The 18,040-nt window shown below is 40.3% G+C and overlaps 1 protein-coding gene across 2 annotated transcripts; it reads left to right on the plus strand.

Annotated features, from left to right (window-relative positions):
* Positions 1 to 1,970: 1,970 nt before the first annotated feature.
* On the plus strand, positions 1,971 to 10,875 carry shox (short stature homeobox). 2 transcript variants are annotated; one of them, XM_046404994.1, is made up of 6 exons: positions 1,971 to 2,515; positions 4,266 to 4,474; positions 7,690 to 7,747; positions 7,909 to 8,018; positions 10,067 to 10,279; positions 10,634 to 10,875. In XM_046404994.1, exons 1-6 carry the CDS (start codon positions 2,269 to 2,271, stop codon positions 10,721 to 10,723), a joined length of 927 nt encoding a protein of 308 aa, XP_046260950.1. In that variant the 5' UTR covers positions 1,971 to 2,268; the 3' UTR covers positions 10,724 to 10,875. The 2 variants fall into 2 exon arrangements, with proteins under 2 accessions (XP_046260950.1, XP_046260951.1); XM_046404995.1 differs by having other exon boundaries at positions 1,981 to 2,515; positions 7,930 to 8,018.
* The last annotated feature ends 7,165 nt before the right edge of the window (positions 10,876 to 18,040 follow it).

An 18,040-nucleotide genomic window follows, 5' to 3' on the forward strand; every position in this document is an offset into this window, starting at 1 on the left:
GGTGTTGGGGTGGTGGGAAATGAACGGCAAGTGAAAATATGATTGAGGCCCCTTTAAGAGTTTTGGGCCACTAAACTGTAGCGACACCAGCGTGGGTGCGTAAAGAGCATCCCTCCTGGATTTCTTCTGATATTCCTCCAAGCTGCTGATTGGACACCAAATGCCTCAAGTCTGTGAGATTACACGAAATCATTTTTAAATCTTCAGAAAAAAAGATGGAGCTGGAAACACTACTACTGGTATAATGAACAGAGAAATGACAATGAAGTGAAATGTGAAGGAAAATATAATAGAAAGACAGATGTTGCTGTACGTTGTGTTATTTTAATTGGGCAGTGTGTTCGTCGTTCATATTAAACACGCGCTGTCTATAGGCCTTGTGGCGATATATTTTCCTTTATTATTCTGAGTGAATATTTTGTTGCACTGAGGAATTGCAAATGAGCTTTAGTGCTGGATGCACCGTTCAAAACACGATCCTTAAAATGTTTCATCTTAAAAATAAATGTAGTCTGTGCTGGTTAATAATACATTTATTTCTACTGTTTGATGAAAAGGTCAGAATGTGGTTTTAGGTTTGTGCGTGATATTTTCATATCCTACACTGCTGATTTTTTTTTTCAGTGACGCATTAAAATGACCACTGAACAGACAAAGACAAATGATCTATTTTTCACATGCCAAAGTTGGATGGCACACGCTGACGACGTGCGTAAAAGTTACACATTTCCTTCAAATTCATTTCTGAGACACCCCTGTTGGTGGATTATTTCGTTACACACGCGTGCGCCTTTTGTAAACGCCACTTTATTGTGGGATGATATCGAGGCACACGACGGGGAGCGCAGATTTGCGTCTTAAAGAGGATTTAGGTCTATTAACAACAAAAGGCGCAGTTCATGGCACAAGGGAGAGACCTCGGCTTGTGCGTCAGCCGCACTGATGTGAAGCGGGCTCGCTGATAAATGGAGAGACATCAAACCGAGTCATTAGAGAGCTGAGATATGAGACTTTCACAGTGGCGGGCCGCTCAGGGCGCCAGACCCAGGGGATCCCACTCCTCTCCCGGCCTTTTGTGTTTGTGTGCTGGACTGATGAACGACTTAGATAACGTTAAGCCATTATGGGCTCACTTATTCCCATGAAAATCCTGTAAATAGAGGCAACATTTTTTCACTGCTGATATCTATTGATTTGTTGCCCATATTTGTAACCGGAAACCACAAAGGATTACAAGTGAATACTCAAAAGGGACTCGAATTTATAACAACCAGATATTAATTACAGTATTATCCAGTCATTTGTTGCTGTTAAATGCTGGCTACTTTCGCTCTTGATTTACAGTTTGCATTTTGATTCATGCAGTGAGAGGTGAAAACGCCTATTTTTTTTTTTCGTGCTCTAAAATTTATGGAAAACAAGTAATTAATTTTTACTGATATTAACTGGACGTAGTTGAAATCTGCTGGGAAGATTCGAAATATTTAGCATACAGCAAGTCCATATAATAAGTCCATTATATAAGTCCATAATCAAGCACTTTTAAATTCTAATTTGATATTGTTGAATCTCGGGGTGCCTCCGTATTTAGACTCGTGTTCTTCTGACTCCACATTAGGGAACTTTAAGTCCAATCAGCTGATCCAGAATCAGATTCGAGTGGGTTATAGATGCTTTATGGACGGAGTCGAGCGCAGATTAGCTTTCAAACATGTTTTTCAACTTAACAAGCGCCAAAAAAAAATCAAGGCACAAACCCAGCATTTGTGTCTCTTAATCGCATTAATTAAATTTTCTCCGAATTAATTAGACATAACAGCCGTATACAGCCTCCTCACAGGAGAGAGCCACCATGGGCATTTTAATGACCCCCATAATTCAATTAACCGCCTCCATCAGCTCCATCATTGATTTGTGGAAGAGGAAGAAGAAGAAGAAGGAAAGAAAAAAAAAAAGCTGCTGAAAGTTGAATTCTGCAAAGTCGAGCCGGCCTGTAATTGCTCAAGACACAGAGATGGGGGGGTGGGGGTGAGGGGGGGCTGGGCTGAGGTGGCCGTGTATAAATAGTGTGCTCTCAAATACACAGTCACAACAGCAGGAGTGATCTCACCTCCTCTCCACCCCTTCTCTCTACCGCTGCTGCCAGCCTCCCAAAAACAGCGTATCTGTGAGCAGTGCTGGTAGCCTATACAGAGACGGTAAGGTATATAGCGACAGTTCACGGTGGATTTCCCTGACCAGGAGCACTACTGAGCGACAGAGCCGACCATGGAAGAACTTACGGCATTCGTGTCGAAATCTTTCGATCAGAAAAGCAAGGAGAGCAGCAAAGAGAGTATCACGTACAGGGAAGTTTTGGAGAGCGGCTTGACAAGGGCGAGGGAGCTGGGCAGCCCGGAGACAAACCTGCAGGACATAGCGGAGGGCAACCACTGCCCGGTGCATCTGTTCAAGGACCATGTCGAGCTGGAAAAGGAGAAACTGAAGGACTTTAATGTTTCGAGGGCGACAGAGGGTAAGGTTTTTATTTCTATTTCTATTTTTTTTTTTAAGTGAATGCCCCGCATTGTGTCGGGAAAATGTCTCAAGTTCACTTGTCTTGTATCGGAAAAGACGTTTTGGTTTTTCGCAAATCCCTTCGAATCCACGCGTGAAAACAACTGTGTTTCCATAACGGTGCGCGTCTTGGTTCAAGTAGATTTACAGAGTTAAGACGTTATTTTGTTCTTACAATGATTATTTTACATAGCAGGAGGCGGGCCCTCCGCCTGATAGTCGTTTTAACTATTTGATGATTGTTTTCAGACGGTCAGCTTGTGGCCAAACGAAAAATCAATGTTCTTGTAATTTTTTGTTTTACAATAAAATTTCATTTTATCCGTGGCCTTTAATACGTTTATTCCAATTTTAATGGCAGTTTGTGCCAAACCTAAAATGTTCGGCAACTATAATAAGCCCACAGGCTGCATTTATAAAGCATATGAAAATCCTTCCTATTCTACTTCATTTTCTTTTATCTTTTACAGTATTGCATGAATTCTGATGAACACTGTATATTATATTTGACATTTTCTAAAAGTTTACCTGTGATACTATTGTGATGTAGTCCTTCTCCCTAAAAATCTACAGCCAGTGGGGTCGTCATACTCCTGTAGATTATGTACCCGAAATTCACACTTTTAACTGTTAAATTCCTGTAAATAGAAAAACCTGCCAGTAAACACGCACCAAAATTGAGTTTTCCTTTCTAAAAAAAAACAAACAAACAAAAAAACAAGCATTTATTAAGTGGTTCAAAAACACAGCAGAACAGGCCTGCTGTCACTCAGCAGTCTGTCAGACAGTGTGCTGTACTTGTAGATATTCACTATGTAATTTGAACTCTTTTCTGTATTTAATTAAGAACAAAAATGACTCAGCACTCTGCTCTTCATCATTCTGCCTTATATAACGCGGGCCAGTAGATGAAGACTGTGTTCTGTGTGAATGGGTTTATATTGATGAACATTTGTGATAGCATTATATATAAAACTAAGACTTTCAGCTGTTTCTCTTTTTTTTGCGGCGAACTACAAACACTTAGACGTGACAAAACCGGCCAGTAGTTGTCAAGTTTGTTACCAATAATAACACAGAGTAAACAAGACTCAGAATAGCCTGCGTACCGACAGAGTCGCAGCGTGCCGCACTGTGAAATACAGACATTTTAAAGCAAAACTAAATCTAGAGCTTTCTGGTAGGATGAAATGTTAAGACCGTTTTTTTTTAATTTACAGCCTGACATAACCTCAGTCTGGCTTACGGAGGCGGGTAATTAGGCCTAAATCTTCTCTCTTCAGCCGGGGTTTCAGTCTCTGCCTTTTAAATCGCTTATACTCTTAGCAGGCTTACGTGCATGTATTGACTGATTTACTTTTTAATGGCACTGACATTACACACTGACTTATGGATGGTGGAAAGGCAGCCGTATGCCTCTCTCTCTCTCTCTCTCTCTCTCTCTCTCTCTCTCTCTCTCTTGGTGAAATGTAACGTGCTAAAGTTGCAGCCAAATTGCCAGACCTTAGGCCCATGACAGGGCCCAGTGTAGGCTATGGGGGGGTCAGCAAATGTGCTTATGTGTGTTTGGGTGAATAACAAAGAGAGACTGAGAGAGAGACGGATAGTGTGTGCATGTTTATGTGACCCATCCAAAAAGGATTTACAGTCCAGAATTTGAACGCATCTTCATTTTTGTCCCCCACTTCCACCCGGTGGCTGTTTAACAGGGATATACGAGTGTAAGGAGAAAAAGGAGGACGTGAAGTCTGAGGACGAGGATGCACAGGGCAAACTGAAGCAGCGGAGGAGTCGCACTAACTTCACCCTGGAGCAACTCAACGAGCTGGAGCGGCTCTTCGACGAGACGCACTACCCGGACGCCTTCATGAGAGAGGAGCTGAGCCAGAGGCTGGGCCTGTCCGAGGCCAGAGTGCAGGTGAGGACCCCGTCCACCCCCCCTTCCCGTCCCCCCTTTCTTCCTCACAGTTATCTGACTCAAAACGGCAAACACACCCGCGGCAGCCTCTGTGAGAAACAAACAGGAATCGATGCTTTTCTCGTAATGTTCCTGCAGGGACCGGTAGTGATCCCGATCTGTCAGTGACAATATTCCTGTCGTTTTGAAGTGATATTAGGATATCTGTAGGGCGCTGTATACCGTCAGCGCCCCTACACAGGAGGTGTAGGGGCAATTTATTAATTATAATCAGATCTGGAATTTTTTTGCTGCAATCGTGCACTGCATAATTAAGAGACAAATGATCTTAAAATCATTTGTTATATAAAACACTCAGCAGTGTCAGAAAGTTATTTTCCCCCTTTCTTCTTGTGTATAATCCTCTTTGTAGAGTTTGACCTCACGCTGATCATGCTTGCGAGCTTGTAAAAATTTACTGCAAGCGAGAAAACTGCGTGAGCCTCGTGTCATGTATGAACAAAAACACGCAAGCTTTTCCCTTTGTGTCTGTGCTGTAAAGAAATCGTTGTTGGTATTGCAACGTGCAAACGAATTAAAAAGCAAAAATGCCAACAGCTCATGTGTCGACAGGCCCAAAGTTTCAAATATTTTATAATAAACTTGTGATATTCCTGTGCGGATTTATTAAGCGTGTGTGAGACTTAGTAATAGATTTATTTTAATTGCAATCTATGAATTTTCATTTCTTGTGGTGTGTAATATTCCTTAAGGAGCTTTACTGTTACACGCGTACAGAAATTCTGCAAATAATGTCTGCATGATCACAGTGTGTCTTTTAACATGAAGCCATGATTGTAATGATTTCATATTTACACTGGATTTTTTTTTTTTTTAACCACACGTGTGTGCCTTCTGCAGTGCGATCAACACGCGGTAAAAAAAATAAAAATAAAAGAAAAAGCCTGTAATTTCACAGACGGCGGGTTAAATCAGTCAGTGATATCAAACAAGTGTAAAGAGGTAAAGAGGTGTAAATCATCCGGGATGTAACAACCTCCTGAACTCGCCTGCAGAGCCAGCAGCTTACACTCCTACGATCCCAGCAGCCTTAGGGCCCACAAAAAAAAAGAAAGAAGGAAAAAAAAAAAGAAAAGAAATCCTAACCAATGATTAAAATGAATGAAGAGGCTGAGCTGCTGCTTCAGGGGACGCACTCTTATGTCAACTCGTATCCCTCCTCATTTTCTTTGTAATATCTGCCATTGGCTTGATGTAGTGTCCCCATAAAAACAGATTAGAAATAACTCAATTCTGACTCAACTCTGCTGCTGTTCAGCTATCTAATCGGATGAATAAGACCCATCATGGCGCTTTATGAGCCCACCGACTACCATTTTGAGCTGAGCATCGTCGGACTTCTAATAGGGGAGAACATTACAGCTATGACTAATAAAGTTTACAGCTGTGCATTCAAATAATTGACGGTGCAAATACGCTTGATGGATCGGTGATTGATCAGAGTGACCGTGAACGCAAAGGACCCGTTGACGGTCTGTCTGTAAAAAAAAACAAAACAGCATTTGAAAAGTATTTTTTTTTGGGTGGGGGGGGCACGTTTGAGGCAGCGGAACGTGTTTTTTCTCTCCTCTCCACATTTAGTAGCAGTGAACTGCAGCAGGGCTGTTGCAGGCTGCGAACCTGCGCTCCGAGCAGCTGTCAATGAATCTAATTGAAAGTTATGAGAGCTTGGTGAGGAGCAGGCAGTAATTCGGTTAGGACTAATATCTTTGGGTTTCTGGCGCGCTGCTAAATTAAATGTCATTATTCACTGTCTCTATTAAAAAATCAAAAAGGAAATGAGATTAGGGTATTTGTGAAGCGCATCATTGAGTGGCCCTTAATGAAGAAATAACTGTCTGAACCAGTGTAGTTCACTTTGCTTAACATACTGGCACATAATTGGAATTGATCTCGGGCCCGTCTAATATTGGCCTTGATTTATCTGAGGGATTACTGTGCGTCTATGCAAAATCACCTGGGATTTTCACAAACACCTTTTCCACCATCATTTACGGCTGCAGAGCTGATTACACACCGCCTATACGTCCATGACAGTTTATAAGGTGTACCTTTAATCCCAATAATCATAACAATAATAATAATGTGTCTTCATTTACAAAATTAAAAAAAAAATCTTACATTTATGCTACTTCAAGCTCACACTGTATGATTAAAATAACGTCTCTATATTGTGATATTTGTATAAAATGACAGGCTCACTTTCTGACAGATGGATTTTTCTGTTCAGCTCACCTTTTCTCCCGCGCCGCTTGCCTCAGTCACTAATGGACAGCTTATCGACTGGCCTCTTACTGCGGCCCCATCCACACTAACGTTTAACGCAGATCCACGCACATCAAAATGGCTCCACGGCACCTTGAGTCATCACCATCATCACCATCATCATCATCGGTCTGCGCCCTTTGTGGTCCGCGACCAGCTGCTAATTTTGCATCTGTAAATGATAATCATTGCGGGGTCGAAGGGGAGGGGAGATAATGTTATTCACTGAGGCAAATTAGGCTGATGATGATTAACAATAGGCCTGAGCCCGCAGCTTCACAGGCTGGCAGCAGATTGGACGGTGGTCGGCGAACTTTGCCTTTTCTTTATTTTTTTTTTCTTCGTTATTTTTTAAATATAATCACAGGAAACTATACTTATGATACTCACATACAGCCTCTCAGATTGTGGTAGCTTACTCAGTGATGAGTTTATAAGATTTTTTTTTATTTTAACTATAGTATCACGTTCATACCGAGCTTGTGGTTTTCCTTCAGGATTTTCTGTGGTGTGTAATTTCGAACTGCATCCAATTAAAAACAAAACAAAACAAAACAAAACAAAAACAGAAAAAGAAAATAAAACATTTTTCATCTTTAATCATTTCCTATAAATCAATCTTTATTTTTCATTACAGCAATTGATAGTTATTTTGTTTATTTATTTTTGTATAAACAGCTAAATAACATTTCATTTGTTTCTATGTTACCTATACGTGATTTTTCTTTTTTATTAGTGACAAAAAGTGGCCTGTCCATAAATTCTAATGTTATTAAAATATAATCTGATATGAACATAAAAAGAATGAGTTACTTTTTTATTATTATTAAAAACTGGTTTTACTGTTTGGACTATTTTAACTTACGAACCATTTGCTTTTTTATTTGTAGGTCTGGTTTCAGAACAGAAGAGCAAAATGTCGAAAACAAGAAAACCAGATGCACAAAGGTAAATGTTGCTTTTTATTACATTTTGAATGAGCTTACTTATATAAATATATATATTTTATAGATATCTTAGTTTTACAATTTAACACCATTTTTAATTGCATGTGGAAAAACTGTGACCTCCTCATCTCACATAACGACAACTGTCTGGCTGTCTGACAGACATCTTTCCCTTCTCTCCAGGTGTTATTCTGGGCAGCGGCAGTCACCTCGACGCATGCAGAGTAGCACCTTATGTCAATATGGGTGCTCTCCGGATGCCCTTCCAACAGGTAGGCCATGTTATCATACTACCAGGATATGACAATATGTAAAAAAATTGAAACTTCCAATTAGGGAGCTCAGACTCAGGCAGAAATAAAATTAGAACAGTTCAAAATACAGAAAAAAATGATTATTCAGCATTTTGCAAAGCAGGCATGAAAACTGAGGAATCTATGAAAACAGGTCAAAGTGTGTGTGTGTGTGTGTGTTTCTGTGTGTGCATATAGCTGTTGTGGTGGAATGACAGTCAAAGTAGTCTTTCTATATTTGTACACTCACATGAATCTATAGGCCATGTGCAGCTATTAGATATGGGTGATGAGAGACCGTGTGTGTGTGTGTGTGTGTGTCGGAGGGGGAGGGAGCAGCTCAGACCTCAGTGCACCTTTCACCTCCTGGCTGTGTGGAGAGGGTCAGCCTGTACAGGGAGAGGAGAGGTGGACAGACATTTGATCTGCTGCTATCTGCTTTTGCGTCCCGGCTGCTGTGTTGTCTGCTTGACCCTCACGAAAAGCAGCGGCCTAATTAAGCCAACAGTGCGGCAGGCGCGAGCACATAAAAGAGATGATGAAAGCGGCGAATGGAGTGGGCTCTGATGGATATTGGCGTTGAGCTGCACTGGCAGGGGTGGAGGCTCGAGGCCTGCATACCGAGATCGACTCGCTGTTTGAGGTAGAAATAGGCAGTGGGCAGCACGCACAGGCTGCTGATACTACAATGCAACAAATGTCTTTAAAACAAGCGAATGGATGGTGATTTGGTCGGGTGCATGACTTGTAACTGCAAGGACTGAGGGTTGAATCTGGCCCGAAACCTTTGTGTCATGTTGTCCTCTCTCATCCTCTCATTGTGGTATTAACCGACAAGCCAAAGTCATCTTAATAAACAAAAGGTGCAAGTTGTGAGTGTGTATGTGTGTGTGAGGATATAAACAGGACGCCCTAATGCACAAGCACATCAAATGTCCACCTCCTGACAAATGTCCTAGAAACCGAGTCGGTTTCTGTCATGTCCCCCAAACACTTGCAAAATCCAGTTTCCAGAAGTTTCATTTGGTTTTCCATGAGTGCTTATACATTTGAATCAGATGTAATTGCACTATATGTTTGGAAATGATCAGCCACCGTTTGTTCCCTGATTGTTGGTAAATGAGATCCGTGGAAATGCTTGTTGTTTGCAGGAGGTTTTGTTTGGATGCCTCTGCAGCGCTGCTGGGCAACTATACATTTGTGGTTCAAATTAATTTTCCCTTTCATTTAACGACTTCAGCTTCAGTCATTTTCAGTATTTTTTAGGCTTATATGAAAGGAGGGAAAGTTAAAAAGTAATATTTAGTCAAGTCAGAACTTTGACTTTAGATCGTTCTATTTTGGTTGGAGAAGAAAGCATGAAATACTTAGTTTTACCACTTCTTCCTGTGGTGTTTGAAACACATGAGGAATGGCAACAGGCTCAGCTCTCTCCCTCTGAAGTGAGTGGATGCTTAATTTTCACCTACTTCTTATAAAATAATTGCCAAGAATGTGAAAACTGATATTCTATGCTCCTTATGGTTTCTTTTTTTCCCCTTGACTCAGGAATACAGTATGTCTGGATAAATATTTATAACTCCAAATATGTGAATATCTTTTTAGTGCAAAATTGTTTATTTATGCAATTGAATACGTAATCAGGATAACAAGACCGCATATTTCCAAGGGTATAAGGGAGTCCTCAGTCTGAATTAAACAAATCTGTTCTGGGTCCTAGAAAGACTTTGATTCTAGATGATTAAATTGGATGTGGTGTCTGAGAGCAATGTATGATTCATTAACTTTTCGAATAGCTGACATGAAAAAAGGGCTAAAGTGCAGAGTGCAGCCCATAACTATTTTCTTAGAAAACACACTGTAAGCAACAGCTTTGAGGGGGTAACATTTGAGGGGGAACTTAATAGTGTCAGACTGTGAAACCTAAATCCTCACCCCTCTTCACACACACACACACACACACACACACACACACACAGGGCCTAAGGCACCCATGCTGACTGACTTTGTGTTTTGCTATTCTACAGGTCCAAGCCCAGCTCCAGTTGGACGGGGTCACCCACTCCCACCCTCACCTCCATCCTCACCTGGCTGCTCACGCTCCCTACCTGATGTTCCCGCCCCCTCCCTTTGGACTACCAATCGCATCTCTCGCGGACTCTGCCTCAGCAGCGGCGGCGGTGGCGGCAGCTGCCAAAAGCAACAGCAAGAACTCCAGCATCGCCGACCTGCGACTCAAGGCAAGAAAACACGCCGAGGCTCTGGGACTCTGACCCCACCGGGCTGCCCCTCCGCTCGCCTGATGCCCATAATCGCCTCTCACACAAGACTGAGCCTGTGAAAGGGCCGTGACACTCACAGCTAAAACTAAACTAAACAAAAACACTGAGTGAGAATGAAAGAGAGGAACGCATACAGAGAGGTTGGAGAGAGAGTGTGTGTGAGAGAGAAAGGGGGAGAACAGTGGAGGAAGAAAATAAAAAAAGAAGGAGGCAGCAGGAAAATTGTCACAAAACCAGCTGCCAAAACAAACCACTTGTAGAGAATGGTAATTAAATACCAATGAAATCACCTTTTACTTTTCGCCCCAACAGGCAGGACTTCTGCGGGGCCAGTGGCTCAGTCCACTCCAGGCACAGATCACATCCCAAGGACCGTACAAACACATGTGGATGTCTGTCTGAGGGCCAGGCGGCCGGGGCCCGTCAGACCAGAGGACGTTAGAACAAAGCAAACTGGCAGGCAGCAGCGGGGCCAAAAGTGAAGCCTCGCTGACGCTGGCTTCCGCCATGTTGACAATGCAGAGAGTTGAGCATGGGGGAAACAGGCCCAAACACACTCCAACACCTCACCGGGGCACTGGAAAACCTCTCACCTTAACAACCCCCTTACCCCCAGCCCCTCCCTCCCCCACCTGCCCCAGCCTCACTAGAAAAACGAAGAAAAAAGAAAACATTTAAAAAAGGCCATATTTGTCTCCAACCACTGTGTTCCCTGCTGCTGCCAAGTGCATGAGCTCTAATGGAGGTCCGTTGTGGGACTTGCCTCCATCCACACCTGACATAAACGCTCAACAACTGTTTTTAACACTGCCATTCTACATGACCACAAACCCCGTACTCCTACACCTACCAAGCGACCGGTCTCCATTACTGTTTGATACCCTCCTTCTTATGGACTCGCGCTCTAACAAAAGCAACAACTCATTTTTCCTTTGCTGCAGAGGGGAGAGATTCTGCTTGCGTCGGCGAGACTTGGTTTGCATTTCTTCTCACTGCGTGCTCTCTCTCTCTCTGTCTTTATTTCTTTCTGTTTATCGTGTTGTATCCGGGGTAAAGAAGTGAAGATAGCCTTTGCACTTCAGGTCTTGTATGTGGGTGTTTACAAATGGCACTACAAGCAGATACTACTTTAATAATTAAAGGGGGAGGGAGGGATTTGATATTGTCATGTGATCAGCAAAAAGGACGTTATCTTGGATAAAGGGTATACATGCATTTTTTTTCTTATCTTTTTTGTATTTCTGAAAATAAGAAGAAAGCATCAGTCAAACTGAAATGCAATGGTGTGCAGTTTAAGTGCAATACTGTAAATAGCAAAAAAGTAAAAACAGCGAGCAGTTAATTCTCAACGATAAAGAGACCCAATGATTCTTCTGTTGTTTTCCATGCACTGTTGGAGTGTTGAATTTCTTTGCCAAACACACATTTTTTTTCCACAGCAGTGTATTTTTTTATTGAGTTTGAGAAAAGTCACCCATTACCAGGTGCCATATCCCACATAACTCTTCCTGTGTATTCAAACGGTTTCGTATACATCAGGTGCAGTTGTCACTTGTTGTGGAAAACATGAGCACATTTTTGGATGCCTCAGAAATTAGGGTTGGATTCTAAAAAAAAAATAATAATGACTTAAAAAGAAATGTTTTTGTTACTGTAACTTGAAATTCATTTACTTTTGAAAGTTGGAAAATGTTCAGAATTAATCATCAAAGCAGCATCGTAACCCAAACCAAGCAGTTCGTTACATGATTAGCTGAATTCTGCATGTTATTTGTGACTTTTTTTTTTCATTAGTTTCCAAAAAGTACAGATTGCATTTTACAAATTGTTCAAGACAAGTACTGAACATTTGGATTGTTTTGGAAATCAGCAATTATTTTGACAACCTTTTGAACACTGCTGTCAGAGCTGTGCTAAACATGCAGATCTGCTTAACATCTACGTACCTCTAACAGTCTCCAAAAAAACATTTTCTCTGTTAACAGACCTCCATTTAGAATTGTTTATCTATGTCTCCAATTTAAATTAAACATATTGGTGTTTTATTTATTATTTTGTCTGAAAGTTTATGAAAGATGAAATAGTTGAACTACAAGTGTACATTTTTACATGGCTTTGCATTTATTTTTGTATGTTTTTTTTTAAGTGTTGAATTTGAATTAGGAGGTGTGGCTGTAGTGCATTGTTTGCCGGAAAGAAAAAAAAAAGAAAAAAAAAAAGTAGCGTGTCCGAGTTTACAAACATTTCAGGGATGGCTGAACTGAACAATACTCCATGCAATTTGTTGTACCCATTAAAATGATTATCATTTCATATGCAAGCATGCCTAAACATGAATCATCGTACAGTTTGTTTTCCCCCCCTTTTTGATTCACAAAATATGAATGTACATCTTGTACAAGTAAACTATCAATAAAGTTATAAATATTTGTACTTTTTGTTTTAAAATACTTTTACAAATTGTTAAGTTGCACAAGAGGCATTGAGTTTTATGTACGAAGTAAAACAAAGCTGCTGTGGGAGTACACACAAAGACACAAACAAGGCAGTAATCCCTGTGAATGACTTGGAAAGACAGAGCTCACCACATTTTCAAGATAATAACAGCATTCGACGCTAATCCCCATCCCTAATGTCTTTACGTCCTGATGCAGATTCGTGCTCCCTGCGTGTCTCATAACGTGTTGTGGCTGGTGTTCAACAACTGTCACAACCCGTGGATCAATGTCAGTATCAGTGTAGACTTGACGTTCACATAGACTCCATGTTAGCCAGCCCCGCTCATCACATCCAATCTGAGCCACGCTCTAGAACTGAAAATTGAGCTGCTATAAAATCCAGATGCAACCAGAATCTGGAGCCCCCTGCATGGTACATCTCTCTGCCCGTGTTTGTCAAAATGACACAGATAGGATTGGTATGAAAAGTGGGGCTGTAACATCGTCAAATAGAAGCAAGATGGCTGTAACCTGAGTGGGGAGCCTATAAGTGTAGAAGGAAAATAGAAGGCAAGCAAGAGATTTGAGGGATACTTTATATATGAAATGTAATCTTCTTTGAGCTCAATGCTCAAAGAGGATCTTTTCCCCTTGTTTCAACAGCAATGATTAACTTTGAGCAGATGACATGTGAAGGTCAAGAGTTAGCATATGTTCATCAGCATCTACATTTGAAGTTATCCCCCCCACCCCACCACACACACACACACACACACACACACACACACACCCCTCCACTTGTTCTTCCCACACATACTAAATTTTGCACATCTAAAATGGTTGGCCTTTTTTTCAAGTGTATTAGCTTCCACTGGGAGCTTAATTCCAGATGTGTGTACACAAAGTAATTACACCATGTGGTATAGTGGCCTATTGTCTGAACCCCATGCAGGAATTAGTCCAAATGGCGTCCTGGTGAGTGCAGTACCCCCTAGAAGGTCGCTGCGCGTTTAATTTGTACCTCTTTGCTCATACATCAAGATTGAGTGATATGGTCGCAGACTGATGGCTCCCTATTTACCCAGTGACCCCTCCGGCTGGGACCTGCTGGGCCAGGTCTGGAAATAACAGCATCCTTTTATGTGTACTAATAATTAGCATGGCACACATGGCCATCCATCAACTGCCAATGAGCCATGGCTGCTTTGTCAACATGTTCAAGCACATAACTCTATTTATGTTGGCCACAAGCAACAAATACACAATAATATATTAATAGTGGAGAGGTGTGTGTGTGTGTGTGTGTGTGTGTGTGTGTGTGTGTGTGTGTGTGAGAGAGAGAGGCTGTGCTTCATATTACATCTGGTTTTATTGCTTAGGAGCTTTTTTCTTGTTTCTGAATATATTTGCTGTTTTGGCAAGTGAATCACAACACATTCCTTACTATGTTTTGTGTTAAATAATAGTTTCATCACTTTGCCTGTCAACTTCTAAATTTCTACGTGCAGGGACTGCACAACATGCGAGTCTCAGAGGTCTGAGCCTTGGTGCTACGCGAGGTCAAGTGCTCAGGGGTCACGTGAAAATAGTTTTTATCACATTTCATTCTCATAATCCTCTTTGAAATGTCACACACAACTATGATCAGACGGAATGTGAGCTGTCGTAGGCTCAACATAAAGCTGGTAGTGGTGTGAAATGACAGCACAGGCCTGAGAGGACAGTGAGACATGAAGTTCGAGCTTTTGTCACTCTATATCACAATAACTCGAGGGGCTACTTGCAACGACTCTGAAAATAAGCGTTTATTTGGTTTAGCTGAGAGTTTTTTCGGTGAGCCAACTTTGTGGCTCTTAAATCCCAAGTAAATCCTGTTCCGGCGGTTTCAGTCGTAGCTTGAAGTGAAGCCACCCAGAGAAACCTCAGCTGAAAACAATCGAGCTGAAGTGCTGAAGTCACTACGGTCGGCCAAGGATCAAAGGCCGCCTTTCATCCCGGTTTGTTTGGGCTAGACTTGGGTTTGCTTTGTTGGCTAATGCTCATAAATGTATCTGGAGTCATCAACAGTGCAAAACTATATTAAAACTAACATTTTAAGTCTGGGTCAACACTTTGTCTTTTTTTTTTTTTTTTTTTTTTTTTTTTTGCAACGGAGGAAAGTGGAAAGTGTCAAGAATTCAAACTTAGAAAATTGAGGAAAGAAGGAAAAAAATCCCAGCAGGGCATTAAGTTCACATTCCGTTCAGTCGTTTATGTTACACTCATTAGCAGTTTATTTTCAGATCAAGCATTCTGGGTTTGTGTTGTTGTAATCCAAGTAAGTTATCTATTAAAAACACCATATTTTCTGTTCTATTGCAGTGTAATGTCCCATCAATTTGAGGTCATTACTACATGTATCAGCCCCATCTATAAATACACTTAGAACATTGTCTCAAAATAAATAATACAAGATTAAGAATAATTTAACTTTAATCCTGACATTGTTCATTCTTTTGCTGTCCTTTATCAAGCTTAATCACACTAATTTATTGCATACACACATTATGATTTATTCTACTTTTAAATAACCGTGGTGACTACAATGACAGATGTAGTAAGAGATATCCTCATGGTGGCTGAGTTTAAGCTGTTTTGAGCTAAATTTTTTTGGTTCATACTTTAATCTTCTGGTTAGCTCTGGTTAGAGTGGCTTTCTCTGCTGCCGAGTGTCGTTGCAGCTCCATCCAGTGGGCTCAAAGTATTTTTGACCCAAGCAATTCCTTGTTCTACTCTTGTATCTCTCTTTCTCTCTATCTATTTGCTGGAAGGATCCATTCAGGAGTCGGGAACAGAGTCAGGTGAAAGACATGGTCACATGGCAGTGAAGCTAACGTATATTCTAAAATCACAGTGAAAATAATCAAGCAAAATCAAATACATAAAAAAGCACATAATTGATTAGTTTAGGTTTTTTTCCCCCATTCACAGCATAACAAACTTTACTACGATCAAAGTAACAAAATTGCACATTTCACAGAAGACATTTTCACATGTCACAGCAGGAAAAATGCATAAATAATAAAATCAGTGATGGCTGACTTCCATTTAGCTGCTTCAGTTTCAGGGTCCTGGTATTATTCACGCTGACTCACTGTTACATTGTTATGATGATTTTGTCATAAAAATACCTGTGCATTTTCTTTTACGATGAGTAAAATTTAATTTCTAATCTTTATTAAAATCAATTTACATGAGGCATTTTTGCCAAACTAAAAATCACAAATCCCACTATTTGATTACATGAAAATGTTTCACATATCATGAGGAGCCTGAATCACATGCTTTTTCTTCATGCAACCACTGTTAATAATAATGTACTCTAACTGCTACGTAAATTTTCTCCGGCAAAGTTAAAACTTTAGCAGATCCAATATATGTTGTGAAGATGTATACGTTTCTCCCAGGAGTCAAAAGAAAACAAACTTTGTTGTGTGAGCTGATGACATTAGACACCAGAGTCTTGACAGTTGTTCATGTTCATAAGCAGTCTTTGAACTGCCCACAGTCACTGAGAACATATGAACCACACTGCCAAGTGACTTTTATTCATTTTGAAGGAAAAAAAAAAAGACATCCTTGATGAATGATGCATCATTGTTTTTCTTTCTATTTTTTGTACATGGCAACATGGTGGATATGATACAAATAAACATTCAGCGGCAGTTTAAAACCCTAATTCATTTTGAAATGTCCCCCATTGAAGTGTTGAGTAACAAACACTTCACTTAGAGCTGTTTTCAAAAATATGTTTCTTAAAATGTCAAGTCTCTTTACTGGAGTCTTCTTCAAAAGCTTTTTTTAATTACACAGCTTCAAACCAGTATTTAGACAACAAATTCACCCTGAGAAAATAATCATTGCATATTAATGTGATCAATAATCCCAACCAAACAGCAGTTTTATTTCCAGCCGTGCTGCCTGTTTATCTGAGCTGCACCTCCCTGCAGACAGCACACCCCGTTCTGCTGCACAGAGAACTTAGTGGATACCGTTTGGCTTAGACAGTTTAGGTTATGTTCATATTTACAAAAAAATTATTCTAAATGGGAAAGCAAACACTATTAAGTTGAGAAAATGAAACAGATGTCAACAGTAAACGTTTGTGAACTATCCCAACACACCATCAGAGTAAATTCCAAGACTATTAGCTTTAGTTGGGGAATGTTGGGTTCTCTATATTACAATTTAATTAAAGAATTTGGTCTAGACCTGCTCTAATTGGAAAGTGTCATGAGATAACTTTTGTTGTGAATTGGCGCTATATAAATAAACTGAATTGAACTGAATTGAATTTAGTTAGCCCGTGTTGTCAGAAGGTCTCATATTCACATTCTTCATCTCAGTGAATGTTTGTCTGCAGTGATTTTTAAATTGCATTTGTCACGATAAGATGGTAAAGTTAGCCACTAAACACTTTCTTAGTTAAAGAAAAACTACTCCTGTAGGCTTTCTCATGAAAAAGATTTCTCTATAATGCTACGCCAAACTTTTATGTGACTCTATGACAGTACAGAAACATTTTCCATGACTTTATTTTGTGGCTTATTATCACTCTCAGTCAGAATGGTTTTGTGCTAATTTGGACAAGGGTGGAGCAGAGGTCATCAAAAATACCTCTTCTTTTCAACACTCTGCTTGGAGATCATTCAGAAACATTTTGTTTTGATGTGGCTCAGCAAAACATCTGTTCAACCCAGAATTCAACTCAGATATGTTTGCAAAGCCAGGGATAGAGGCTTCGCACCTTCTTAAAACATTTCGATAGTGACAGGGAGGCCACCTTGGGTCAGTTTATATGATGTGATAAAACTAATGAATACCATCACTTCCACTTTGATTCTATTTTGTTTTTCTGAACCAATGTGTCCATACTTACAGCAAGAAGTTGTTTCTTGGACCTCACAATGTTTGAAAAGATTCTAATATTTGTGACTGTGATATTATGCACTTTTTTCTTGAGAAGTCTTGAGATACACAGCAATCATCTAATCTCGTTCAGCACTGTCTCTGCAAATCAGTACATACATACATACATCAGCATACATTGGTTATGTATGCAACAAATTTGCAGCAGTGAGTGTGTTTTGAAGGAAATTTAATTTCAAAATAACATAGCGAAAAAATGTTCATGTAAATGCTAAGTTGTTAATGCTGAATGAGTCAGTAAAATGTTCATTGACAATGTATTTCTGATCCTAGAATATAACTCGTTGGAGCTAAGGCAAACATATCCATTTTT

This window comes from Scatophagus argus, chromosome 11 (genome assembly GCF_020382885.2).
Source record: "Scatophagus argus isolate fScaArg1 chromosome 11, fScaArg1.pri, whole genome shotgun sequence".
Classification (NCBI taxonomy): domain Eukaryota; kingdom Metazoa; phylum Chordata; class Actinopteri; family Scatophagidae; genus Scatophagus; species Scatophagus argus.

Excerpts from the sequence above, each read along its gene's own strand:
- shox (XM_046404994.1), top strand. The coding sequence starts at position 2,269 with ATGGAAGAACTTACGGCATTCGTGTCGAAATCTTTCGATCAGAAAAGC. Across the intron at positions 2,516-4,265 it reads TGTTTCGAGGGCGACAGAGG|GGATATACGAGTGTAAGGAG; the intron begins GTAAGGTTTTTA and ends GCTGTTTAACAG. Across the intron at positions 8,019-10,066 it reads TCCGGATGCCCTTCCAACAG|GTCCAAGCCCAGCTCCAGTT; the intron begins GTAGGCCATGTT and ends GCTATTCTACAG.